At 39.3% G+C, this 27,148-nt stretch overlaps 1 protein-coding gene across 1 annotated transcript; it reads left to right on the top strand.

The window, feature by feature from the left end:
* Positions 1–772: 772 nt before the first annotated feature.
* On the top strand, positions 773–25,490 carry DEX1 (defective in exine formation protein (DEX1)). Its single transcript, XM_089165724.1, has 13 exons — positions 773–1,187; positions 1,475–1,585; positions 3,384–3,466; positions 4,323–4,440; positions 4,572–4,726; positions 5,063–5,568; positions 5,693–5,763; positions 7,252–7,508; positions 13,984–14,165; positions 23,932–24,215; positions 24,333–24,450; positions 24,565–24,747; positions 24,842–25,490. The coding sequence occupies exons 1-13, from the start codon at positions 1,039–1,041 to the stop codon at positions 25,157–25,159; spliced, it is 2,535 nt and encodes an 844-aa protein (XP_089021850.1). The 5' UTR covers positions 773–1,038; the 3' UTR covers positions 25,160–25,490.
* The last annotated feature ends 1,658 nt before the right edge of the window (positions 25,491–27,148 follow it).

The following is a 27,148-nucleotide window of genomic DNA, read 5'->3' as shown; positions in this document are numbered from 1 at the left end:
AATATGACCAAAATATCCTTATATGTAAAAATGACTCAAGTACCCCTTAGCTTAAACCCTATTTCACTATTTACAAAGTAGAATCTTAGTCGAGATGGATGAAGAGATTCCCCCTTCACCCATCTTCTTCATTTTTCATTTACTTAACTCAAGCAATGAGCAAACACCCTTCTCTATTTAAGGTTAATCTTTGCAAATAAGGCTCAAGTCAAGGGGTAATTGAGTTATTTTAATATATAAGAGTATTTTAGTCATATTTTAAAATTTATTTGAATCATAAGACTTTCTTATAATTTTTGGATTAAAAAGAGAGTCACGAATTTCATTAAAAGTGGGGGTGTGTAGGTAAAAAATTTCTTCACCAAAAAAAAAAAAAAAAAAAAAAAAAAATTAAAAAAAAAAAAAGGACAAATTGATCATAAAAATAGTAATTTGTCATTAAATTGATTTCTTTCTATACCATAGAGCTGGCAAATGCAAAATCTCAGTTATTTTTTATTGAAAATGACATAAATCAAACCTCTACCTCAGATGAATATTACTTTAAAAAAAAAAAAGGAGAACTTGGTCATAAAAATGATAATTTGTCTTTAAATTAATTTGAAATTGCCAAGTTGTCTAAGACTAAAAATGACAAAAACCTCACTGGCTAAATGAAAATTATCTAAAAAAATTCCATCACGACTCACGAGGGACTCATCTGTGATGGATTCTTTCTGAACGCTTCAGATGTACTCTCGTACGTTTGAGCGACGGATCTCCATACTCGGTAATACGCCTAAACACAAATTCCGTCTGCAAAATTTAACTGTATCAAACATGAATGACCAAAGCTTGACGAAGATTCCGCCAAACATTTTCCTCTCATCGCTGTGAAGTTATTCAGAACCCCATCTAGGGTTTTGTATAGAGTTTTAGATCGATGTTCCTCGGTTCTTCATGATCATTGTGTGAATTATCTATCAGCTGTTCCTTTTAACTCTTCAGTTGGTTTCCTCAACTAAAAGCGGCAGAGATTCTTGTGTTGGCGAGAACCCGATGAAAACGACATTTTTGCTTATATTTGTCCTTGTTTCGATTTCTTTGAATCTCATTCATGCTGTAGCTGATTCAAAGCTACATGGAACGAAGAAAAATAAGTTTCGGGAACGAGATGCAAGTGATGATGCCCTCGGATATCCTGCCATGTGAGTTCCACACTTCCCATCCCCACTCTGAATCTTTATTTATTTATTTCGAGTTCAATTCGTATTCGGAAGATTCAATTTAGCCCATGCTTACCGTACATTAGCTGTGTTACCCAAATCTCAATTCATAATTTCCATCGTAATCCGATAATTGAAGTGTTTCATTCCGCGCGTGTTGTTGCGGAGTGGGGTTGTTGGTATGCGCTTGTAAGTTTTCTGAGTTATTTCGAATAAAGATTTATTGATGTATCTGGTATCTTTAAAATTTTCGTCATTTTCTTTTGTAGTGACGAGGATGCTTTATTAAACACAAAATGTCCTCGTAATTTGGAACTAAGGTGGCAGACGGAAGTTAGCTCCAGCATATATGCAACTCCTCTGATTGCTGATATCAACAGGTGACTCCCTTTCACTCTTAAATTATTGAATCTGTAACTAGCCGATGTATTTAACTCAAATAAAAGTGGTTTGGTCTTTTTTCTGTTCCTACTTTTGTTGGAGGTTGGGTGGGGTGGTGTGGGGGATCTTTTTTCTTTAACGGGTGAATGATAACCTATATTAGAGAAGACAATTAATGTAACAGCTCCTACAAAGGAGTTCAAAGGGAATAACCCAAAGTAATGACAAACAAAACGAAATCAAGACTAATGAAGCATAATCTGAAATCCAAGAGGAGACAGGATGCTGATTTAATCGGTGACATCAAGGAAATTAACGATGTCAAATTCAATGGCATACTGAATCTGAGTATCAGAACATGAGGAGGAAGTCCATTTACGCAAGCTTCTTTCCCACAAAATGTGATAGCTGGGTCCACATAGTATCATATTAACAAAAGACCGTAAATAGTGCCTACGACTGTGGGGTCTAAGGAGGGACATTGTGATGCAGCCTTACCCTGCTTCTGCATAGAGGCTACTTCCATATTTGATTTCATGACCACAATGGAGCAACCTTGCTGTTGCATTGATGTCCATAGAAGATCATCTTAACAGCTGGGTGCAAATCTACTTACTGTTGAACTCTGTTGATCCGATGCCATTCTTGATGAAAGGAAGAAGAACACCTCTGAAAGATCCCTGCTCAAATAACCTTGGAGCAAGCGCTACTGAAAAATAAATGATTGTTGCAGTCAGTGACATTTCGACATAGTCAGCAGTTGGGAATGGAGATGTTCCTACGGTAAAGGAAATCCTGAGTGGTGAAAGTGCAAGTCAAAGCATATCAGGCAATGAAGCTATCTCGAGGGATGTGATGAGCGACACAAACCAAGCGAACCAAGGCACAATCGGGTGTTTTGCCGATAAGTTTTCAAGCTGCTGTGAGGAGAACATTTTATTTGAAGAGGAATGCCAAACTGATTCATTAGGGCCAGGTAATGAACTGATTCAGGATTTCCTACTTCATTTCCATCACCACTCAGGATTTCCTACTTCATTTCCTTTACTATCCAAGAAGATTTTACAAAGCATGAACTGATTCATTGGGGCCAGGTAATGAATTAGACTTTATTTAACCCACCGCAATGGGTTCTAAAGAAACAACTGTGGAATCAACTTCTGCTTTAACTTATCGGGAGACAGGAGACAAGATTTTATGTGGATTAAGACAAGACGAAGTCTTGTTTTCCCACCTTCCAGTTGGAGTTCTCTGGCTTTGCTTTCTTTTGCTCCATTCCCAAGTGGCTCACTAGCTTGGGAAAGACAAGACTCTCTCTTAAGAAATTTGTGAGAATCAAAAGCAATTGAAAATTTTATCATCTAATGGATACAAGCAAATGAGTATCTGAGGTTCACCAAAACCTGGTGACATTGAATTGAAAAAAGAACTTTGGTTGGTACGGTAAGAGAGGGAGGCAAAAAGTAATTATGTAAACAGGCAAGAGCGTCATTTTTAATGCCTATGGGATGCTCAATAATGATACGTTCGAAGAAATAAGCATGTATATATAATTGAAACTATGCTTGGATTTAATAGAGCAACATTAAAAGTTCATGTTAGAATCTTCCAAAGAGGTATGGCACTTGTGTTTGCCTTCCATTGCCCAAATGTTTTACCAAGTGGCAGTTGAATCGTCAATATGTAATAGATGCACTGTAAATTTTTTTCCTTGGATTGGTACTATTTTGATGGTTTAAATTAGTATTTAGGAATATCTCTTCATGGATTTATTCTAAAACCTATTTTGAATCTCAGTGACGGGAAGCTTGACATAGTGGTGCCATCTTTTGTTCACTACTTGGAAGTGCTAGAGGGTTCTGATGGAGATAAAATGCCAGGTACGTCTTGATACTTTCTATTTTATTTGTTTCATTTGAAGCTGTTTCTGTATGTTGACTTTTAGTATGAAGTCTTTTGGTTAATAGCCCATTTGAACAACTAGCATTTTCAGAGAAATGTTAAAAAAAAGGAAGAGGTTCTAGTTTTTTGTCTGCTATTAAATAATAATATGATCTTCCAGACATTTATAATTTGTACTGTAGGAGTGGTGGCCTCTCTTGAAGCAGAATCTTGATGCCCCTGGAAGCTAGAGTTAGGTAATGGTAGCAATTTGGCTTTTGTGTTGGAAATTTAAAATAACACATTTTAAAGCACTGTGGAGGTTTTATTGTCTCTTTTGTGTTTCTTTTTGTTTTTGTCAATGAGTGTGTTTATTAAATGGATACTGACTGATTACTATGTCATAAAGTAATTAACTAATGGAAGAGTCTTTGAGGATAGATATATTTCTAAGTCTTTAACTATCTTTCTGCAGTAAGCTTCACATTTGGTTATCTTGATGCTTAAAATAGGACTTGTGCTTTGATACAACATGCTGATTCCCAACTTCTATCCTTGTTTAACAATTGATTTAGACCTTGAGAGGGCAGTCACTATAATTTACACAACTTTGTTTTCTAGTAACATGCTACCATTCCCACCCAAAAAGAAAATAAAAAGGTATAAAATGAATGAAATATAATGGACTTAAAAAATGACGAGATCATGTTTTCTGTTTTAGTGGATATTCCCTTTGTCAGTCAGAAACTCAACTTGGAGAAATGTAGTGCAGTTCACAGACAGGAAAGAAGTGGAAGTTTTATGTTGCTCTTCGACATGGAATAAGTCAATTTCTGTCATTTATGTGTTTGTCAGGATGGCCCGTCTTTCATGAGTCTACTGTTCATTCCAGTCCTCTCCTATTTGATATTGACAAGGATGGTGTAAGAGAAATTGCGTTGGCTACATTCAATGGTGAAGTGCTTTTTTTCAGGTAGAAGTCTCATTGACGGTTGTGTTAAAAATTTCATCCTAGGGTCATAACATTTTTTAATGTAGGTCTTCATTGAGGTGCATTCACTCCTAACTGGGGCTGGTCGTGCTTGTTATGTACTTGTGTTTCAGAGTCTCAGGCTACATGATGACTGAAAAGCTGGTGGTACCTCGTAGGAAAGTTCGTAAAGACTGGTATGTAGGCTTACATACAGATCCAGTGGATAGATCCCATCCAGATGTTGATGATAAATTGCTTATTCAGGAGGCCGCTGAAATGGCATCTCGTAAGTAACCAATGATTAAGATAACTTCTGTAATGGCTGAAATTTAAGTTTAATATGGAGTTCAGTCCTTTGCGTTACCATGAGCGAGCTATATTCAAGGTGTTCAAAGAGTCAAATTTATTTATAAGCTCGTCTGGGTGGTAGACTTTTCATTAATAATTTAGATAATTGTTCTTTGCCCTCTGCATACTTAACAGTTTTCCAAACTTCGCTAAAATGCGGAGGTGGTCGGTGTGCAGTTTCAGATTATTAGTTTGAATCTGATGTTTTGCCATCATCAATAATTATTAATTTGAGGGGATAAACTATATCTATAATTGTTGTTGTTCGTCACAGAAACTCATGAAGGTACACCTGGATCAAACAACACTGTTCCTTTGACCATGCAAGATAAGCAGGATTCCGTTGTGAATATGTCCCGCCCGGAGAATGAAGACAAACTAAATTCTTCTCAGACACCAATAGACATTAAGCTGCCTAGTGGAACAGGTAATTCATCTGGAGATACTGAGTCAACAGGCACCATGAAACCAGGGAATGTGACAAGTTCAAGGAGGCTTCTTCAAGATACTGATTTGAAGGGACAGGGGAGTGATTCTGAATCAAAAGCTACCAATGGTGATGTAGAGGCTGCAACTGTTGAGAATGATGCAGCTCTGGAAGCAGACGCTGATTCATCTTTTGAGTTATTCCGAGATAATGATGAGTTAGGTGATGAATACAACTATGACTATGATGATTATGTTGATGAGTCAATGTGGGGAGATGAGGAATGGACTGAACAGAGCCATGAAAAAATGGAGGATTTTGTGGATGTTGACTCACACATCCTATGCACTCCAGTGAGTTCAGGATCTTAGATTTGTGTGTTTGGTTAATGGTTATAGATATGCTTGATCTTCTGCTTCTAAATAGATGGAACCAGTGATAAATATGTGATTAGTATCATCATTTTGTTCCTTGCAGGTTATAGCAGATATTGACAATGATGGGATATCTGAGATGGTTGTTGCAGTATCATACTTCTTTGATCATGAGTAAGTCATCTTCTTCCATGCTAGAACTCCACCATCTCTCCCTTCCCTCTATGCTGAAAGTTTAATTTAAATATGTTAAAACTATTCATTATCACTTTTCTGCATTTATTGAGTAAATCTTAAATTATGTAATCCTTGTCACTATTTCCGATCTTAGTGATGATATTTTCAGCTTTAACCTTAGCATCATATCCTAAAATGGCACGGTGGGTATGCAGTTATTGAATCATTGTATATTTTTTTTTATCCTGATTTGCAGTCCCATCCACTGGGAAACAGACATCTCATGACTGCTAGCTCTAGGATTCCATCCTCCCCTTGTTTTATACTGTAAATTGTTGCCAAATTCGTATTTGAAGACGTGCACGGAATGAATATTCAAACAATGGAGTGGTGGTCTTGACTTAGGTTTTAAAGTGATATAACTTGGCAATGATTCAAAGGCTTGGTTTGGTTTGGTTCAAAGGCTTCATCCCCCGCCACTCCCTTATTCTTTGGAGAGCCCTTAACTATGCTCTCCCCACCCAATCTTCCTTGTTGGCCGACACATCCCCACAAACCCCAACTGCATTCTCTGTTGGAATGGTTTGGAGGACCTTGAGCACCTTTTCTTTGTCTTGCCCTTTCTCCAGATCTATATGGGGAAAAGCCCTAGCCTCCATTTGGCCCCATTCGAGGCGGTCCTTCGGGTTTACTTGTGATTGGTCTTGGATTTTGAGAAACTTTTTAGGCACTTCCATTTGCAATCGGATTGGTAAGCTATTGTATTGTGCCTCTATCCATCACCTATGGTGGGAGCGCAATCTTCGAAGATGGACTTCCAAATCCCACTCCATAGACAGGATTTGGAATGCCATCTATTTTGATGTATCTTCTAGACTGTTAGCTATCCCCCATCCCTTGGTTGATGATACCCCAAGGAACATATTTATTTTTGTTTCGTGGGGCCTTAGTTCTTTTCGGTCCTATGCTTAAAGACCTTGTTCTCTTGTTTCCTCTTCGTTTAATATAATTATTTATTCATCCAAAAAAAACTTGGCAATGATTCATTTCTAATGAATTTTTGAAATACTGTTTTTACAAATTTGGACAAGTATGTTGCTGAAAATTCTCGGAAGTAAATGACAGCTTCATTTATAATACATTATATGGTGTTTGGACACCTAAAATGTTACTGACTGCTTCATGAATAATTGAATAGTTGTTTCCTGGATGGATGAGCAATTCGATGCCACTAATTGCGAATTGCATGTATTGTGCAAACAATATGTACAATCCATGTTTTTATTCTAAAGTTGCTTGATGTTGATGTCAATGGAGGTGTATGTGCACTGTGCAGTTGTAAAAAGAATCCTTTGTAAATTGTTGAGTTATTGCTGCAAATCTCTTTCAGCCTTCTGCTTGAAGGTGAAATTGTAATTTCTATCAGTGTTGGTTATGCTCTTGTCTCAACTGATGATGAATTAATGGTTGCTCATAAGATGACAGGTACTATGACAACCCGGTGCATTTAAGGGAATTGGGTGGTATAGATATTGGAAAATATGTGGCCAGTTCTATTGTGGTTTTCAATCTTGACACAAAGCAAGTCAAGTGGACAGCATCGCTAGATCTTAGTACTGAGGCTGCAAACTACCGTGCACACATATATTCATCCCCTACTCTGGTTGATTTGGATGGGGATGGAAATTTGGACATTCTTGTCGGAACTTCCTTCGGCTTGTTTTATGTTCTGGATCATCATGGTAATTCCTGCTGCTACAAACTTTTTTTCAGTCTATGTTATTGTACGTCTATAGGAACATATGGTATTTTAATTTGTCACAGTATTAGTTTTAGAAATGCTTGTGAGCTGTACGTTACTTATAAGTTATTCTATGAAATGGTCATTATAAACGGTATATCTTCCATGTTAAGTAGCTGTTTATTTTGTCTAATATCCCTACCCCCTCCCCCTCCCCCCACCCTCCAAAAAAAGAAAAAGAAAAAGAAAAAATTATGTGCAATCAAAATTGAGGTTATTTGTCTCCTTATTCCCACGTTTGGACTGTGGGTTTGCTATCCTCCCTCCCCATTTTTTCTCAGTGTGTGTGTCATTGTTATTTGAAAGTCATAGGATATTACCGTTGCTTCATCTGTAAGATTGGTTTTGCAAATGATTGTCAGCAATGCTTCATCTACAAATATCTCATCATTGTTACATTTTGTTATGTATGGTAATTGTTTATTTTGTTCCCCCCCCCCCCCCCAACCCTTAAAAAAAATAATAGGCAATCTAAACTGGGATCATTGTTTCCTCATTCAAAGTTCAGACTGAGGGCACTCTATCCCTTCTTCCCCCTCTCCTTTGTGGGTATTTAACTCATTTTACTAGAGAAGCGAAGTTGCAGTGTCACAGGACCCCATTGTGGAATAAAGCCCCAGAAATTGGCTGCCAATCTTCCTGACCTGGCTAATTTATCATCCCCCAATTTGGCTGGGCTAGTCTTCCACAGGAAAGAGGCATTACCAAATGAGATGAAAGATCTGGCTTTTGTTATGAGATGTAATTATTGTCATGGACCTTCAAAGCTGGAAGAGAGATTTTTTATTACCCAAGCTGTATTTCCTTGCCAATCAGAACATGCTGTCTCTGAGTCAAGCATCTCTAGACATTTAGTAATTACACCTTCAATTTTGTGGATGAATCACGGATACCAATCAAGCTGGGACAAAATCAGCGCTATGGTGCCTTCATAGCTTGCATTTATCTCAGGAATGTTCTTCCCCTGGTTATCCAAGAAACTGTCGTCAAAGTTAAGCTTTAGCATGTTGGTGGCATGCTTTCCAGACATGATATTTCACATGCAGTCACGGTGGCTCACACTGGAAATTCTATTTTGTTTACATTATTTATTTTTATTACCAGTCTGCATTCCAGATGATAGCAATCACTGTGCAGGCTCCTCTAGTTGATCGGTCTTCCAAGTCTGCAACACAACCCAGTGATTTGATTGGAGTGTCAGCAATTTATTTCCTTTCCTTCAGTTACTGTTTTGAAATAAGTTCAAGACTTGGGCTCTCTTTGGTATAGTTTATGCCAAAGAGAGCCGATGTTATAGTACATTATACCCCTCAAATTGATTATCTTTGAGTCTTTGTTCACCCCAAGGCTCCAGTTCACCATTGCTTCATGTAGCAATAGAGGAGATTGACTATGACATACATATTGAACTTTGCTTGCTTTGTTCATAATGATGTGATGTTGTAGAAATGTGTGATAATTTACCAAATAAATTATGGAAAGATAGCCAAAACTGTAGCAAATATCTTGCTGCTAAGCTGCCATGGTGATGAAATCTGATCCAATGCCTTGAGGTCCCACTAGCCAGTAGCCACTGCCCACTAAGCCCCAAACCTGTGTACACTAACAATATAAGTAAAGGAGCACTTCGCCATCAATATTGTCATTTCAGATGGGAAATGTTATTGATTCAGTAGCACTATCATGGCTGGACCTGCAAGACACTATCTGGAAAGCCAGAGTCCAAGACCAGGGAGAAACCAAATCCGACCAGGCTTTTGGTACAGTAGTTGTTGCGGATATTTTTGTGATTGCATTTTACTTTATATCGGGGAGAATCAGAGATAGTTGTGTTATGATTTGTTTGAGTTTGCTGATTTGGATATTTTGCTAGTTTAAAGTTTACATCATTTTCCCTGTTTTAGTGTGAATTTCTTTTTATTTACATCCTTGTGACCTAATGATTTAGATAGAAAAGGATGTCATGCAATTCATGCAGTTTAGGATGTTCAAATGGGCATTGGAATATTTTAATTTGGTCCATCATAGGTCTTGAGCTTCTTTTTTTTTTTTCTTTCTTTTTTTCCCTTTCTTTTGTATTTACTAATCTTTATTGTCACGTGCTTCTTTTATAAGCCCTAAAGCTTAGATTTAGCAGGGTTAATTTGTTATAGAATTGAGGTAGGATGGTTGATGTGGAGAGGTGTTTTGGGTGTGTTACGTGACAAACTTACATGCCTATTAAACTCAAAAGAAATTCTATAAGACTGTTATTAGACCGGCTATGATCTATGAGGGAGAAAATTGGGCAACCAAGAGAAGCCATATAAATGAAATAAGTGTAGCAGAGATGAGGATGCTGAGGAGGATGTGTGGAGAGACTAGGAGAGATAGAGTATGGAATGAACTTAGTTGATCTGACTTGGGTATTGCACCAATTCAGGACAAGCTAAAGGAGTGCCGCTTGAGGTTGTATGGGCATGTCCAAATAAGGCTGTTAGAGGCACCTGTAAGGAGTAATCAGATCCAACTGGATGGAGGTAAGAGAGCTAGGGGTAGGCCTGAATTGACTACTGAAGAAGTAGTAAGAAAGGATATGCATGTGCTAGGACTAGATGCCCATACGAGTGCTCATAGAGCTGTCTGGATGACTGGGACCCATATGCATAATCCTACATAAAGTGATTTTCCTGGAAGACCACCTTGACTTTGTCTCCTAATTACCTTCATATATGTATTAATTTACTGTTGTTACTTCTCTTTTTCTTAACCTTCTAAGGATCCAAGTACCCAACCCTGTTGAGTTGGGACAAGCTTATGGTTGTTGTTGTAATTTGATATTGATGTGGATGATATTGAATGGGCCCTGTGTGAGTGTTTAAATTAGTTCAGAAACGTTAGGGTCTGGAGTTGATTTTTAGGAGGTATTGTTTTTGTTTTTTGCCTAGCAATGTACAATCCGACCCCATATTCATGAAGACAACCTCTGTGACTTAGACTTCAAGCATGGTCTAACTGAAAGTTAAATTAGGTCTACCAAAAAAAAAATGTAAATTAGTTTTTAGCATGTATGGAATTTATTTATTTTAATTTGACCAAAGATAGTAAAATTACAGCTAGAAGTCTTTAACTTTATAATTACCAAAATAACGGAAAAAATGTAAACACTAATACTACAAAATTCAAGTTGCACCCTAAGGCACCACAAAGAAAAAGGAAGTGAAAGAAAAATATCAATCCATTTCAAGCCACACATACAAATATAAGATAACTCCAGGTTGTTACATGCAAAATTGCCAAAAATACCCCTATGGCTGGTTGTTTCTTTGCCTACCTGATTTTGTTCTTTGTTGTATTTATGAAACGAGTCACGACCGCAGTTTCTAGGATCAGGTGAGGCTCACAGCACCAGAATCCTACTAAGGCTTGTGACAGTTCACCTTAGCTTTCAACCTACTATTAAATTATGCAAAAAATGTGTATGGGAAGGAATAAAGTTAAGGCAACCTAACGGATGTCACATCTTCTATGTATTCACACCATATGTATAAGTTTACAAAGTCCTGACTTGATTACAGCCATGTCTTCACTTTTCTTAACTAAACATATCTAACTTCCAAAGAACTTTACAAATCATTAGACTAGATAAAAAATTACTAAAAGAAACCCTCTTCCTCATCTTCAAACTTGATCCACTATATCTTTATCTTGGACTTGGGATTCTAATAGATACAACAGTTTTGAACTCCACAAGCCCAATAAACAATACAAACAACCATGCTATGCAATAAGATGTCTTAGACATACAATTCATTTTCATAATTCTTTGAAATAATAAATTCATTACAGCTTGTTTTCATGACAATTTCATTCTCTTTCATTTTCTTTCCTTTTAAGCCTTAGACCTAAACTTTACCTGTAGGGAAGATACCTTCAGTCCAAGCCACATAAGTGGAATTAGTCTTAGTTTCAGTCTTAGGGGTTCCCACTTGGAGAATCCCATTTCTTCTTGGCAAAGGCTAGTTATCCACCATAGGCAGCTTTTTGGTCCAGCCTTTGTCTTTCCACTTCTCAGTCTTGCTTCATGCCTTTCCAATTCGGTTATATTAAAGTTCTAGGACTTACAGAAGCTGTGCTTTTCAGCACCATAGCTTTTATTTGTTTGTCATTCTTAATCTCTCAACATTTACCTTTTTAGTCTCTTGGACATTGATCTCAAGTTGAATACGAATATGTAATAACCTTGGAAACAGCTTATGCAAAAGATGTACACTTGTACAAGTTAAAAAATGGTTCACATTTCCAAAAAAAAGGATCATTTAAACAATCAACTGTTATGATAACATCATTCTATTACCATTAAACAGTTCCAGGATCACACTACCAGATTGTCATTTTCATAGTACTTAGGCTTGATAGAAAAACTATTTCACACAATATTCTGTTCATTACTCACATGCTTCAACCATTAGAGTAACTATGTTGCTTACTTGTTTCTTGTCTTGAATATACTTTCTTTGATCCAAAACTAAGTAAAGCCCGTGCCTTCTCTAGTTAGGACTCCCCTACTACAAAGCATTTCACTTCTTTTTGTAAGACTTATGTTGCATGCTATAGGGTGTATATCAGAATGCATTGGAGTTCCTAATTAAGACCTCCAATATAATAATGTGTGTAATAGTTTTTCTTCCTTCCATTTTCTCATTAAAAACTTATATGTTGAATGCGTTGGGGTAAATCTCCTTCAATTCATGGAACCAACTCATCAATTAGATCTATAACCCAACCACAATCTAGACTTCTTACCCTTGCATAAATATTAATTTTTTTTTTAAAACCTTGAGGTTCAGTCCAAACTCAGCTCGTTGTCCTCTTCCAAGTCTTCAATACCCAGTTTTCTAGGCTCAGCTTGATATTATAAGTTCTGTCTTACAACTTCAGTTTGAAGCTGCTAATGGGCATGGAATAGAAGAAGAAGAAGAACTCAAGAATGAGAAGGAAGAATAAATTGAGAGGAAGGAATTGAAAGGCCTCACTCTCGATGTAACAACCTCAAAGAACTGCCTTCAATATATAGAGAAAATCATAGATACAAAAAAGGAACCAGAGAGGAGTCCAACATGGACCCAAACTTCTGCCAGGATCTCTCTCAGAGATTTAGTACAAGAGCTAAATCTCAAAAGGCACTATGGTTTTCCTAATATACCCTTATGACTCCTAACTGAAGTCACTGGTGTACATCCTGAGTCTCTTGCATTCCCCCCCCCCCCTCATCCAGCTTCTCTTCTTTTATTCCTCTAATCCCTTATTCGTCCTCCCTCTTTGCCTATCTAATTGAAATTGTAAAACGAACCCAAATCACACACAAACACTTTTATTCATGCACCAAATCGGGTCAAATTATGCTAGTTAAAGGGTTGAGTTAACCCCTAAGAACTCAAAACAGGGGAAAATTCCAGAATTCATAACACAACGATTTTGATAAAAATTCTCAATTAACCCCATTATTCTAACAGTAGGAGTGTGATTGATATATAATTTGAAATGCTGGGGGTATAAAAGCAATAAAATAAATTCCAGGATGTAAACATAATAGTTTGCAAACGCAGGGGGTATATATAATGTGCTATTAAAATAATGATTTACCTCAAAATATACATTTAATGAATATCAGTTTAATCTTTTACCTCATCTAGTCTCCAGTACCCTGATTCGACCAGTCATCTCCCACGCATGGACCTAAGAATATTACAAATATAATATTAAATAATGATTCCAGAATCCAGATCTGCGGTGTCACAATTTAGGTTAACATATGGAAATAATGTATGGTTGAATCACATTCTTCATTTCTGATACCTTTTTATTTCCAACACCATTGTTTTTCATTGTATTTTTTGATCTACTTCTATTTATCTGTTTTGCCTCCGATTAAGGAATTTTGTCACCAGTTTAGTTATTACTTATGAAAGTGTGCTTATTGTTTCTCACATGAAAGATCAAAGCATTTACTGTAGTATCATTTTTTCTTGTACCAAATGCATGCTCAATATACTTTTTTGATTTATAGAAGGGGCAGATTCTTGTGACCTACTATTGCAATGCTTGCTCAGTTTAGTTCTTGATTCATATAATGTTTGTATATGATGAAACATGCAACCATCTTTTCTTTATATTTGCCTGTGTCTCTATGGGTTTTCCTACGAAAACCTGAAACACCATTTAATGTTGAAGCCTGTCAACAACCAATGATTAATAGTTTCCACTGAGCATCTGTGAGGAGATTGTCATACAAGGGCACCCTTGAATAATATGAACAGAATCAATGTGCAAGAATACTTCATCTTAGCTGATGAAGCAAACATTAGTTTTCATTTGTCAAGTTTTCTTTTAATTTAAGTGATGGTTTGGGCCTCATGCTGCTGAAATTCACTCAGGTAAGGTGAGAGAAAAGTTTCCTCTTCAGATGGCTGAGATTCAGGGATCTGTAGTTGCTGCTGATATCAATGATGATGGAAAGATTGAACTGGTGACAACTGATACACATGGAAATGTTGCTGCATGGACTGCACAAGGGGAAGAAATTTGGGAAGTGCATCTGAAGAGTCTCATTCCACAGGTTAGTCCCTGTATCACATTCGTTGCTTTGTTAGCTATATTGTATCTCAAGTCAGATAGGGTAGCCTGGCCATCAATGAGATAGTGAATTTTCGGGAGGAACTAATATTCGTCAGTGCATTATGCATGCACAAGTCAATTAAAAAAGAAATACTCGTGGAAGAATCTGACATAGCAGGGCTATGGACAAGTAGAAGAAAGCAGTAGACCAAGAGGCGTCAGCCCAGAATGCTAGGCTGGATAAGTGGCACTCCTACCGTCATGAACTCCAAATGAATAGTCAGCACAATACTAAGACTAGGCTGGTGCACAGTGGAGCCAAATGAGTATATTGACACACATATAGCTATGACAAGCAGGATGGAATCCAGGGTGCCTCTTTGGTCATTAGATTCCCTTTTCCCTGTTAGGGAAAACTGCATATTTTCAATTAATTGTGTCCATCATCCACATAGTTCCATTTAAATGCATCTCCAGCATGGAATACCAAACTAACATACATTCATTTCTCATATGTAAAGTTTCATTAATTATGTGGCTTCTCTTCAACAATATGTTTGGAGCAAAGCAAATTGACAGATGCATTTAAATACTGGTGAAAGCCTTCAGGGTCTAATGCTTCCTGTCATGAACCTTTCCATAGCCACAAGTAGTAATCCACTTATATGCTGTGAAAGCTAAGGTAAACAGCCTTGTAAAAGAGTGCTTGTGAGAGCTATATTCTATGTAAAAGATATCCAATGCTAAGTCTGCTGAAAAGCACTTTTCTGATTTCTTCAATGATGTAAAAGCATAAAATTGATGAACCCAATCAATGTCACCCATGACTGTAAGTGAAACATTATTAACACCTAGAGGACCATGTTCATGGCAGAGCACCTTTCACATTAAACTCGATGGAAAACTGGGACTCCCCGCCAGCCTGGGGGAGAGGGTGTGTGATGTGAACTAGGATCTAGCGTTTGACTGCTTGGCCTAATGCCCTATATCTAGGCCTCCTCCAGGATCCTCTTCCCTGCGAATCAGCAGTCTTCTAGGGCTGTAATCACCCTTTGTGGAGGGTTTGATGACAAATTCAAGTAATGCAAGGTTTAGGTTAGCGTTAGGATAGGTTAAGCCAGGCTTAGGGGTCTAGGGTTTCAGGGTTTCAGGGTTTCAGTCATTAAACCTTGCTGTAATTATGATTTCAGATCTGTATTTGAAGTTTGTTTTTGAAGAATTCTAGGGTTAGGGTTTCCTAAGAATGAAGTTAAGTTGCAGAATTTTAGGGTTTTAGGTGTGGGAAGGGGCTGGAATTTGGGATTGAAGGTAGGGGCTGAGTTTAGGCTTAATTCTACAAGGGGAAGGGTTTAGGTCTAGGATTTAGGGTCTTATAGGTCTTAGACTAGCTGCTGCACTTCTGAATTTCAATTTTCTGGAATTTCCAGAAGTGCTGCCGGTATTAAGAGAAGAAAAGAAGAAGATAAAGTAAGGGGGAGGGGCTGAGATTACAGTTTAGGGTTCAGGGAGGATAGGGGGTTAACTAAGGGGGGGGGACTTCCTGAGGCTGCCGCAGGGGTTGGAAAGGGCTGGGGTTTTCTGCAATGGAGGGAAGAGGGGCTGGGATTCCAGAACTAGGGTTAGAGGGTGGGGGAGACTTGTGGGTGAGAGAGAAGAAGGGGGAATGGGGTAGAGGCTGTTTCTTACTTGGAAGATAAATATGAATGCAGAAAATCAGGGAAATTTCAGAATTTAATCTCCTTGAACCAATCACACGCCCCCTCTAGGGAACCCACAATCTCTCTAGATGGCGTTCAACACTAAAACAATTTCTCTTCATCAAATCGATCTGCTTTTTATAAGGTTTGAAGCCTTATTTATAGCCTACTGAAATAAATTAGACTAGGACTGGACTCAAAGAGAGAAATCAAAATTGGACTCTAACTCTAACTTGCATATAGATCAAACCAATACTCCCAAGACTTTATGTGTGGCGCCCGGCCTCTACTAGCCCACATAGTTTCCGGAAGGCATCTAATCTTATCCCTTTTTAACAAAAAAGTGGAATCCGCACAGCAAAGTTCCTATGTTCAGTTCTAAGAGAAAGCGTCAATGTTTTCTATTTATATTTCATCTATGGCTGTTGGATCCAATACTTGATCCTGGGGACATAGGAATGGTTGTAGCCATGGTGGGAGATCTCGCTCGCGAGCGAGATCTCGCTACCATGAAAACCGGATCTCGACCATCTCGGCGAGATCTCGGTCGGTGTGCCATTTTGGCACTCGGTGCCCATCTCGGTGGGTTTAAGGTCCCGTTGGCTAAACTTGGTTTTTAGCCTATTTGATGCCTTTGACACACTGTGGCCTTGGTTTGTGAGAAACCCCTTAGTATGATTTTAAGTCTACCCATATTGTGAAACCGAAATGCTGTAGGATTAGAGATGAGGTTATATAACATATAATATAAAACCTTATGCTGTAGGATTAGGATGCGGTTATATAACATGTAATATAAAACCTTAAGGCATATATGAAAATCATGTGTATCAAATACATCAAATAACTTAAATGTCATCAAGATAACTTCATTGAGTATTACAATCTTAACTTTCAAGAATAGAATGATAAAAGTATACAACCGTTAGAGTTTTATATAGTCATTAACGTATAGTTCATAAGACAGTAGAGGATGATTGGTTTTCTTTGTGTTGTAGATGTGCTAGAGTAGTTGCGTGAAACTTTGGCTGAAATCTACAAAAATTTGGTAAAATTGAGAGTTCCGCGAGATATGGCGAGATTTGGGGCGAGATATGGCGAGATATGGCGAGATATGCGAGATTGGGAGATCTCGGCGAGATATCCCATCTCGCGTCTGCCCGTCTCGTCTCGGTTTTGAAACGAGATATCTCGGGTCTCGGCGGTCTCGCGGTTCCCCCATGGTTGTAGCTAGTGGCCAAAGGCTTGGTTGTTTAGATCAGTCCATGGAAAGGGTTGTTTTCAACCAGAGTTTGAGGTACTAGAAAGGGCCATCTCGATCTAATGCTGATGCTGGGCCCAATTTCTTCCGATGATTGATAAGTCAGGACCAACAGACCATTCCCGCCTCCTCCCTCGGGACCAATGTGGATGTTTCTATCTACCGATTACCACCCATAGAGGAGTATTAAAGTAGCTACGGGAGGTCTGGTGAATGGCGGAAAGAGATGCGGCTAAGGCATTTCCTTCTCGCTAGCTTGATTTAAAATCAAAGTTGGCATTGAAAGCATTATTTCTTTCCCCGAGGGCGAAGCAGGAGGAAGCAACCCGATAACCCAACCGAGCATTCGAGCATGCCCACAAGTTCGAGCACACGAGACTCCTACAAATCGGGAAGACTACTACTACCTACTCTTTTTTATTGAAGATATCCAGCCCATATGGGCTTAGCCTACTCCTCGGAATGGTTGGGATGGGCAGAACTACTATTCAGCGCGAAGAGAGATCCGCAACTTGTGGGTGGAAGGACCTAGTGACCTCCGCAATGAAAGGAACATCTTCTATAAGCCCAACGCGAATAAACCTACCTACCAACCCCATTGGATAGCCAAGATAGACAAGATGGCCAAGAAAAGGACCAGGGAGAATATAAATCTTCAAGCGAACAAAGCATGCGCTTCATTGATTGACTGCAATCGGACGCACTTTTCTATCCGGATAGCCTGAATTCTTTTTCTCTTTATTTATAAGAAAGAAAAAGAAGGATGACTCAATCAATTGGTGGTGGGACCAACCTAGATGTATTTTGTCCGACCCGACCTCAGACTCTTTCTTCCCGACCTATTTAACTCTCTGGCCACAGTTATTTAGGTGGTATCCCGAGATTGAAGAGATCGAATTCCTCCCGGGAACACACGAAACAAAGATATGAACTCACACAAGGAACCTTCATAACTTACTCTAAAGAGTTCCATTTGAATTCTAAGAGTAGATGAAGATTTAGGACAACCCTAATAGACAGATTCCTTTAGGAATCCCACTGTAATCAAGACTCGGGTTCAAATTCAAATTAAATGTAGATCTGGGGTCCCACAAGCATAGTGGACCCAATTATACCACGTGGACTCAATCAATAAAACAACAACAACAACAACAATAAGCCTTGTCCCAACTAAATGGGGTTGGCTACATGGATTCTTGCCTTCGAATCAGTTCTGTTTGAGGCCATGCTAGATACAAGGCCTAAAATGACCAAAATGCCCCTGGTGGTATTAGGGGCCGTAGGGTTTGAGGGGGCAACCCTAGGCCCTATGCTGCCCCTGGAAATGGTTTACATCAGTGTGACCAAGCATGGGCCACCCCAAAGCTGGAAAAACTGGACTTCACCAATTCCTCAATACTTGCAATGAAAAATATTCTTTTGAAGATCTTTTTACTAGTTCAAAGTTACTATCTGCAAATGGTGAAAAGTTTATCGTCTTTCTTAAATACATCTTTTGAGTCTTAGTTGATGGTAACATGGTATCATGTCAGCTTAAGTTAAAGTGCAAACTACAATAACTGAAAATTCTCAGTTGGAGGATATTTGAGTCTTCTATCTACGCTTACCTAAACTGGCATTGTATGAATGAGGTAGGATGGTATTTTGGATGGATGAGCCTTTGCTGTTGCTAATGCAAGTTACGCAAATGGATTTTATATTATTGCTTGAGTTATTTTTTTTCCACTTTCTATCCTAACATTATAGATTATTAGCTACATTGCGTTGGGAATCCAAACTCAGTCTTATAGTTTCTGTAGGAACTTTTCTTTCTTTATATGCAGACGCTTGTAACCAATAAAACTTCCTTTTGAAATGAATGGAGTTTCAGTTGATAACATGACTGCCAAGAGCAGCGTGTCCAAACATGTCATCTTCTCTGATTTTCTCTCTCGTCTCAGAGGGTCTCTCATTCCTCCATCTTTATCTATTTCGTCTGTACTCTTCCTTTTCTTCATTCCTTATTTTGTTCAGTGAATTACCTTTTCTCTGTGATTCCTGAACCATAATTGTTGGAGCTTTGTTTGATTTCTCTAACAAGCAGCTTGTTGAGTGTGAGAATTGGAGTGGATGAAGCCTTGTGATGCGGCCATACAAAGCCCAGCTCGCCCATTAGCCTAACTGCCCAACGCCCTGCTTGCGGCTGGCTTTGGGTGGATGGCCCTGGTTTCTGGGCTTGATCCTTTGTGGAGAATTCGCCCCTTTTTGTGCCGTTGTTTGGTCCAGGGCTGTGGTGGTGGTTGTGGTGGGTTTTGTGGTTTTCCTTTTGTTTTGCTGTGGTGTGTGTGTTTGTTTCTGTTGTTTTGCTGTGTGTTGGGTGGTTGTGTTTCCTTTGTTTGTGTGGTTGTGTTGCTGTGGTTGGTGTTCCTTTGTTTTTGTCTCTTTGTCTTAGGCTTTGTTGGTGTCTTGTTGTCTTGCTTGCGCTTCCTCCTCTTGGGCCTTGTGTTTGTCGGTGTTGGTGTTCGTCTCGTCCCCTGCGGTGGGCCGGGTGTTGCTCCTTGTGTTTGTCGGGGTTGGTGTTTGTCCTCGTCCCCTTGCGGTGGGCCCGGTGTTCTGTTCTTTGTTGTCCTTTTGTTCTTTTTCTCTTTTTGTTCCTCCTTTCTTCTTTTGTCTCTGCTGTTTTGGCCTTTTGTCCTTGTTCTTCCTTCCTTGTTCTCCCTCGGTTTTCGCCTCCTTTTTCTGTTTTTTTTCTTGTCTATCTCTGGTTGTTCCCTGTGGGTCCTTTTGGCTCTGTTTTGTCTTCTCGTCTCTTACCTTGTCTATGATGAATTGAACCTTGAGTTTCAAGCCCCAAAACTGTTACTGATGCAAGTATGTCTGCTGCCTGAACCCTAGAATCTCAATCTCAAGCCCCTTCTGAAATATTTTCATAGACTAAATCTTTTCAGTTGTTGGTAAGTAATACTGGGGCTTGTAATCCAGAAGAAATTGAACTTCTTTTGGTGGAAGTTCTCTTGGCTGCAGGCTACTACTGGACTTCTGTGGGTCTCCTGTTCTCGTAAAAGGTAGAAGACGACCCCCTCCAATATTTTTAAATCAATTTTTGGAATACGTCCAGTTCTCTGCTTTTTTAGTTAATACCCTTCCTTCACTTTATTACCAAAAATAGTCTTAAACTGTTGTGTCCAGTTGAGTCCACACAGCATATCTCTTCATTTGTTGGTTTAAACTCGAATATATTTACAGTTTCACTGCAGCCATTAATAGTGACCCGGTTTAAGGGTTTTTGATAAGAACCCTTCTATTCACTCTGGAAATCAAGAAGGAAATATAAAAAATTGACAAGAATAAAGCTGGTTTTAATGGTGCAAGTCACCAACAGCTCACGGTGCCCCCTCAGCCTACGGCTGCCCACACATCACTCCCATAACATTCCGTCCCCTCTCCTCTCAAGTTTCCCCCATTTATTACCCCCAACTAACCCTAACATATTCTCTTTCTCCTCCACATGGCACCATCCTAGGGCCCTAACACAACCGGCCCCTCGAAATTCACCTTGTTCTCAAGGTGAAGGAAAATTAGAGGCTTATTCTTCATATGTTTTCCGCGCAACCAGCCCAATTCAGTGACAAATCAGCTTAAGTGATTTGGGGGAATTTGTGCATAGCCATGTCCCTGTAGCAACTCAAACCAGAAATAAAAGTACTCTTCTCCCCAAGGTTGCAATGAGACTTCCCGGACCTGAATTGACCCAATCTGCTGCAGCCACTTTAGGACCAGGAAGGAGGGTCAGGTCGATGATGTGGTCGTCCTCTCCCAAAAGAAGCAATCCCCCCCAATCTCTGCACCTTATTTCGGCAAAACATTTCCCAAATTCTGCAGAAATGACCCTGGTAGAATCAGTCACAACCACACCAAGATCACTAGGGAATTGTCCTTGAATATCAGAGGTGAGGCGGCCAAGCTGTTTATGCTGTATAATGGGTCAGCGGCTGCAAGACCAAGAAAAAAGCGACGCTTCAGAAGTTATACCCACCTGAATTCCAGCATAAAGGTAAGCTATTTCCGCTTGGAAGCCTGTAGTGGGGTGGGTTTCAGAAGTGTCGTGGTGAACAACAATCAGGGAAAGTCGTCGTTGCAGTTCCGCCCTCCGAAGAAGTCTCTGTCGACGGGAGGGATCTCCGTCTCCGTTGGAACGGAGGCAACCATCTTCACCATTGCTACCAGCTGCTGGTGGAGCTGGGTCATAAATCGAGAAAAACCCTCCATCTTGCCTGGTTTTCCTATGTGAGGGATGGAGGTAAAAGACAATGGTTCCAATTGGTTGGTTCAGTTGGACCACTTCATTGGTAAGTCCTTGGTTCGAACTGGTCTTGGGGTTGGATTTTGGTTCATTTGAGTTAGTTGGGCCCAACATGATAATGAAAGTTTGTGGGTTTTGGTGTAATGAAATGGGTTAGACCCATGGTAGATGTTTTAAATGGGTGGGGTCCAAATACTTAAAACCATGGGTTAAGAGAAATGGGTTGGGAATCGGGTTAATAAAACAGGGTGAGCTCGGGGTTAATGGAATGTGCTGGGTCCAAGGTAATTCTTTTGAATGGGTTGGGCCTAAGCACTTAAAGTCATGGGTTAAGAAAATTGGGTTGGACGTTGGTGTAATGGAATGGATTGGGCTTTGGGTGAAGAAAATGGGATTGGGCCCAAGGAGGTTTCTTAGGGAACCTAGTGGCCCAATCTTTGAATTTGGTTCGCTTGGGCCGTAAGTTTGGGACTATGCGTACCTAAGTTGGGCCCAAATAATAGAGCCGTTGGCCCTTAGGGTGTGAACCGGACCCACGAAGCAGTTTAGGGTGAACCAAATTAACCCTCAAAACCCTCAGACTCCAACGCTTCTTCCCCATTTTCTGCAAAGACACCCTAGCCGCCTCTTGCTGGTCTCCTCCAATCGCACCCTGCCTCCTTTTATGCCTATTCTCTTCTCAATCTTTCAATTTAGTGGCATGATTTCCTGCTGCTGCCCCTTCACTCCGGTATGCATCGACATCCGAACCACTCACTCTCTTCTTCTCTCTTCTCCATGCTCAGAGAGACTCATTCCCACTTACTACAACTTCCACGGCCTCTTCTTTTGATTTTATGGGGTGCTTTTGCGAATCCTTTTCACCATAAACCAACACGGGTTTGATATGGGGAATCTTTGCATTCTTCCCGTCATTAAAATCAATACCTAGTGCCTCCTTGAAGTTCACCCAAGTAAACTCCGGCCAAGATCTTTCATATACCCAACCCAACGCGAATCCTTCCAAATTTAGAGAGCTACTGCGAGCCAATGTTCTTGCTCAATCTAGTGTTGCCAACAGAATAGCTCGACTTCAGTCAACCATTCCTGCACTCGTTCATCACTGGAAAACAGTGACAATGCCATCTCTCCTCCCTGGTATCAACAGTTCAACACTGCTCTGATACAAATTTGCTAAGAATCCTTCTATTCACCCTGGAAATCAACAAGGAAATATAAGAAATTGACAAGGATAAGGCTGGTTTTAATGGTGCCAGTCACCCCCAACACCTGACGGTGCCCCCTCAGCCTACAGCTGCCCACACATCACTCCCATAGCATTCCCTCCCCTCTCCTCTCAATGTTCTCCTATTTATTACCCCCTACTGACCCTAACATACTCTCTCTCCTCCACATGGCACCATTCTAGGGCCCTAACAGTTTCAGAAACTGGGACCACATCAGTTCCCTTTCTCATTGTTTTGTCAATGCATCCTTCGTTTCCCTTTTGCTTAGATTAATCTAAGTCTTGTGCCACTCGAAACTCTTAGCAGCAATAACTTTGGCTGCATGTAGGTATCATTGTTAGTATCGTCTGGGATTATTCTCCATTTTTTCTTGTTGGCTCTGACCTATAATGCTAGAATAGGATATCAAGGCATGGAAACTTTGAGAGGAAACAACCATTTTGTCATTCCTCAATTTGCAGTCAGTTTGCATCCATACTGTGCTGGTCTTAGTTGTGGTTTGTAAATGTTAGGCAAATGGGCAAAATTTTGTGTTTTGTCTCTTGTGAGTTTTAGTTCTATTCAACTTCTATTGATGTAATTGAAAGATACAAATAAAGGTAAAGGTGTTGGGAATCTTTACGATTGATAGTGAAGCTCCACAAAGTACATCATCAGCAGATTTTCTCTTTTTCTCTTCTTCTCTTCTCAAACTTCTGTTTAATTTACAGTAAACTTTCCCACTTTTTTCTTCTTCTTTTCTTTTTGGCCAGAGATCACTATGTGCTTTTAAAGCTATACTCCAATCTAAATTAACAGTGAGGTTTGACTGAAAGAAGCAAGACGATGTGATAACAGTATACAAGAACAGAATATAGCCAAAGCCAAAAGGTTACCCCAGCAAGGGTATTAATCAGTCAGAGTCCTAAATAGTAAATACACAATTCATTAAAATTAAACCCCGCCATCCATCCCCCACCCTCTCCCAAAAGGTGAAGTAAAGGCTCTGTGATTTGCTTTTATGACAGAGGATATTAATATCCAAGTCCTTCTGGTGTTGAATTAGAGTTGAACGGCAAAATAGCATCTATGTGACCAACTCCACTTGTTTGTGATGGTTTGATTTCTTTGTCATGGGTGGGGCCTTAGAAATTCAAACTTGAGGGTTTTAAAACCTTGGACCAACAACTGAGGTTGTTACTCCAGATTTCTTGCTGTTTTTCATGATAAATGCTTAGAAAGCTTCTAAATGAAACCCTTTTCTTCTGTCATGTACTCGAGAATATTTGGTCATCTTATTTTATTTTTGGATTCTGAACCAGGGCCCCGCAGTTGGTGATGTTGATGGCGATGGTCGGACAGATATTGTGGTGCCTACAATTTCCGGGAATATATATGTTCTTAGTGGCAAGGATGGTTCTTATGTCCGTCCATTTCCCTATCGTACTCATGGTAGAGTAATGAATCAAATTCTTTTGGTTGATCTAAGTAAACGTGGGGAGAAACAGGAGGGGCTGACTATTGTTACGACATCCTTTGATGGTTATTTGTACCTAATTGACGGACGCACGTCGTGTGCAGATGTTGTCGATATTGGGGAGACCTCGTAAGATTTATTTGCATTCAAATTCTATAATTATGCTGTTATTATTAAAACAATGCACCTGATTATAGAATATCACGAGTGTAGTTTATCTTCTCATGCTATGTTCTTTTGCAACAGATACAGTATGGTCTTGGCAGACAATGTTGATGGTGGAGATGATCTTGATCTCATTGTTTCTACCATGAATGGCAATGTCTTCTGCTTTTCGACTCCTGTTCCACATCACCCACTCAAGGCAGATTAGATATCATTAATTTTGTTTGGCTTTCTAGGGAGTTATGTTTTAACTTCTTTTTTTTTTTTTTAATTTTATTTTAAATTTTGATGTATCTATATCATTTTATTCCAGGCATGGAGATCACCTAACCAGGGAAGGAACAACTTTGCAAATCGATACAACCGTGAAGGGATCTATGTTTTGCCTTCTTCGAGAGCTTTTCGTGATGAGGAAGGTAAGAACTTTTGGGTTGAGATTGAGATTGTTGACAGATACAGATTTCCTTCAGGTTCTCAAGCGCCTTATCATGTCAATGTAAGCCCCTGGTACTTGTTTTCTTATATATCGGAAGTAATTTTGAATATAATTGAATAACTGATAACTATTCTTAACTTGTCATCAATTGAAGACTACTTTGTTGGTTCCGGGTAACTACCAAGGAAATAGGCGGATAACAAGTAACCAGACCTTCGATCGACCAGGAAAATATCGAATAAAGCTTCCAGCAGTAACTTTACGGACTACGGGGACTGTTTTGGTGGAGATGGTTGACAAGAATGGACTCCATTTCTCAGATGAATTCTCCCTCTCCTTCCATATGCATTACTACAAACTACTAAAGTGGCTTCTGGTCCTTCCAATGCTTGGAATGTTTGGCGTGCTCGTCATCCTTCGTCCGCAGGAAGCCATGCCATTGCCTTCATTCTCACGGAAGACTGCCTTGTGATATTCACCCTCATCTGACACTCAGTTGATTCTGAACCCGGGGTTTCGAAAGGCGTCACCATGGTGAAATATCTGAACTAGCATCTTTGGATTGTCCAATTCAGAAGTACAGATCTCCAAATTCATCTGCACCCTAAGCTGGAGGGTTGGTCATCTGATTACCGGGCAGGAGTTGCTTAGGTGGAAAGTAAGCTAAAATGCCGTAAGATTTGATCCTTGAATTGTTTCCTGCCATTTCGCTTACTTTCCTAGGAGATATCTCATATCTCCCTTTTGGACTCTGAAATGTAGCAAATTGAGAGTTATATATAGTTTACTTCCGGATTTTTTTAGCCTTTGTTTCAGTGGATGGGAGGATGCTAATACGGTGGGGTATCTTATTGACGTGGTTAATCTAAATCGTCTGATTAAGAAGAAAAAAACCAAACTGTCGTAATGAGCTTTCGGCAGTAGAATGTAGGTTTTTGGTTTTTGGTTTTTGGTTTTTAGCACGATTGAGTACATCTGCATCTACTAGTTGGCTGGAATATATTTGAACTGTTAGATGGTGGGTGAGGTTTTTCATGGTATAGGTCAGTATGAATAGGTTTATTCTGTCTTCACTTTGTTCTGCCGAGACAGAAAACGTGGAAATCTCTTTTTAATTTAAGAAATCAATTGTATTACAAATTGAAAAATAACTACAGCATCACGTTAAATTGCAGTGTCACATTTAACTACTAAGGACGAACGCTCAACCCTACTACATCAGTTGCTTCAATACACTCAGCTAGTTTTGTTGTTTTTTGTCAATTGAGTTGGCTTCCCTTTTATCTTTTCCTGGATTGGCTTCCAGAATTTTACAATGGTCATTTATTTCATCCAAATGTTTTAAGGACAAACAGAATTGGATTAGTTAATGGTGAAAATTCCCTCCACTTAACCTGCGAGAGTCTAAGTAAGAAAACTACACTACCCTTATAGATTCAGTTAGTTCCGTTGATGCATGTGTTCTTCGGTTCTTCCTATATTTTGGGTGGACTTAATTCTTGGGTTCCAATGGATGGCTCAACTAAGGCTAGTCCTCTTTTGATTACTAAGGGCTTTTTCGGTATTTATTATCATTCTCAATTTTTGGTATTTTTCATTCTTGTTAAGTATATATTTTAAATATTATTTTTATTTAAAAGAATAGAAAAATCCTCAAAATTCATAATTGGACTTTTTGTCTATTATGAATTATAGGTGAGAAATTCATTCACCTCCTTGATGCACAAGTCCAACTGAATTTTCAAGTGGATGGTGGGGTCATAATTGTAAATGCACGTTCTTTTTTTTTAAAAGCCTTGGTTTTTCTCCATTTTCTCACTCACTCACAAGCCCAAGAAACATCTCAATACCAAAATCGAGCTTTTTCTGCAACTGCAAGCAACAATTGAATTAGAGCAGATTTTCTATCCCAAGTGCGATTAAAATCGTTGGAATACATCAAAGAAGATGGAGAATTTGTAGAGAACAAAGCATCTGGAAGGAGATGCACATCGAGAACACGATGGAGAAAACCCCTCTTGAGAAATCCAACAGTTTTGCCAATGCCAATGCCAACCTAGATGATAACACCAACAACCACCCTAATCCTGATCTCCCTTCTTCTCCTTCTCCTCCGTAATCATATCCCTTAGCTGGTGAGTCCAAATCTAATTCTCTTGACAACCCTGCAGAGCCCCCAACTGATGGCAACAACAACAACAACAACAGAAGGACTCCCCCACCCCCATCACCGAAGAGGTAGCAGAGAAGATTGAAGAAGAACCCACCGAAGAAGAAGCTCCAGCTCCTGATCTTCCAAAGTTCTACGAAGACATCGACCGTTTTCTCTCTCTTTTTCGAGTCAAATTAAATTCAAGAAGAAATCCCCAATTCTGTTGATGGATTTGCGAATCTTGTAAAAGCCCAGATCGCCAAATATAGTTTTGATGAGGATCCTATCAAATGGCATTAGGATTTTGAT

The sequence above is a fragment of the Hakea prostrata genome, chromosome 1 (assembly GCF_041222555.1).
Source record: "Hakea prostrata isolate BN-2017 chromosome 1, UWA_Hpros_2, whole genome shotgun sequence".
In the NCBI taxonomy this organism is placed as follows: Eukaryota; Viridiplantae; Streptophyta; class Magnoliopsida; order Proteales; family Proteaceae; genus Hakea; species Hakea prostrata.
This window is presented reverse-complemented; position numbering and strand designations above follow the sequence as displayed.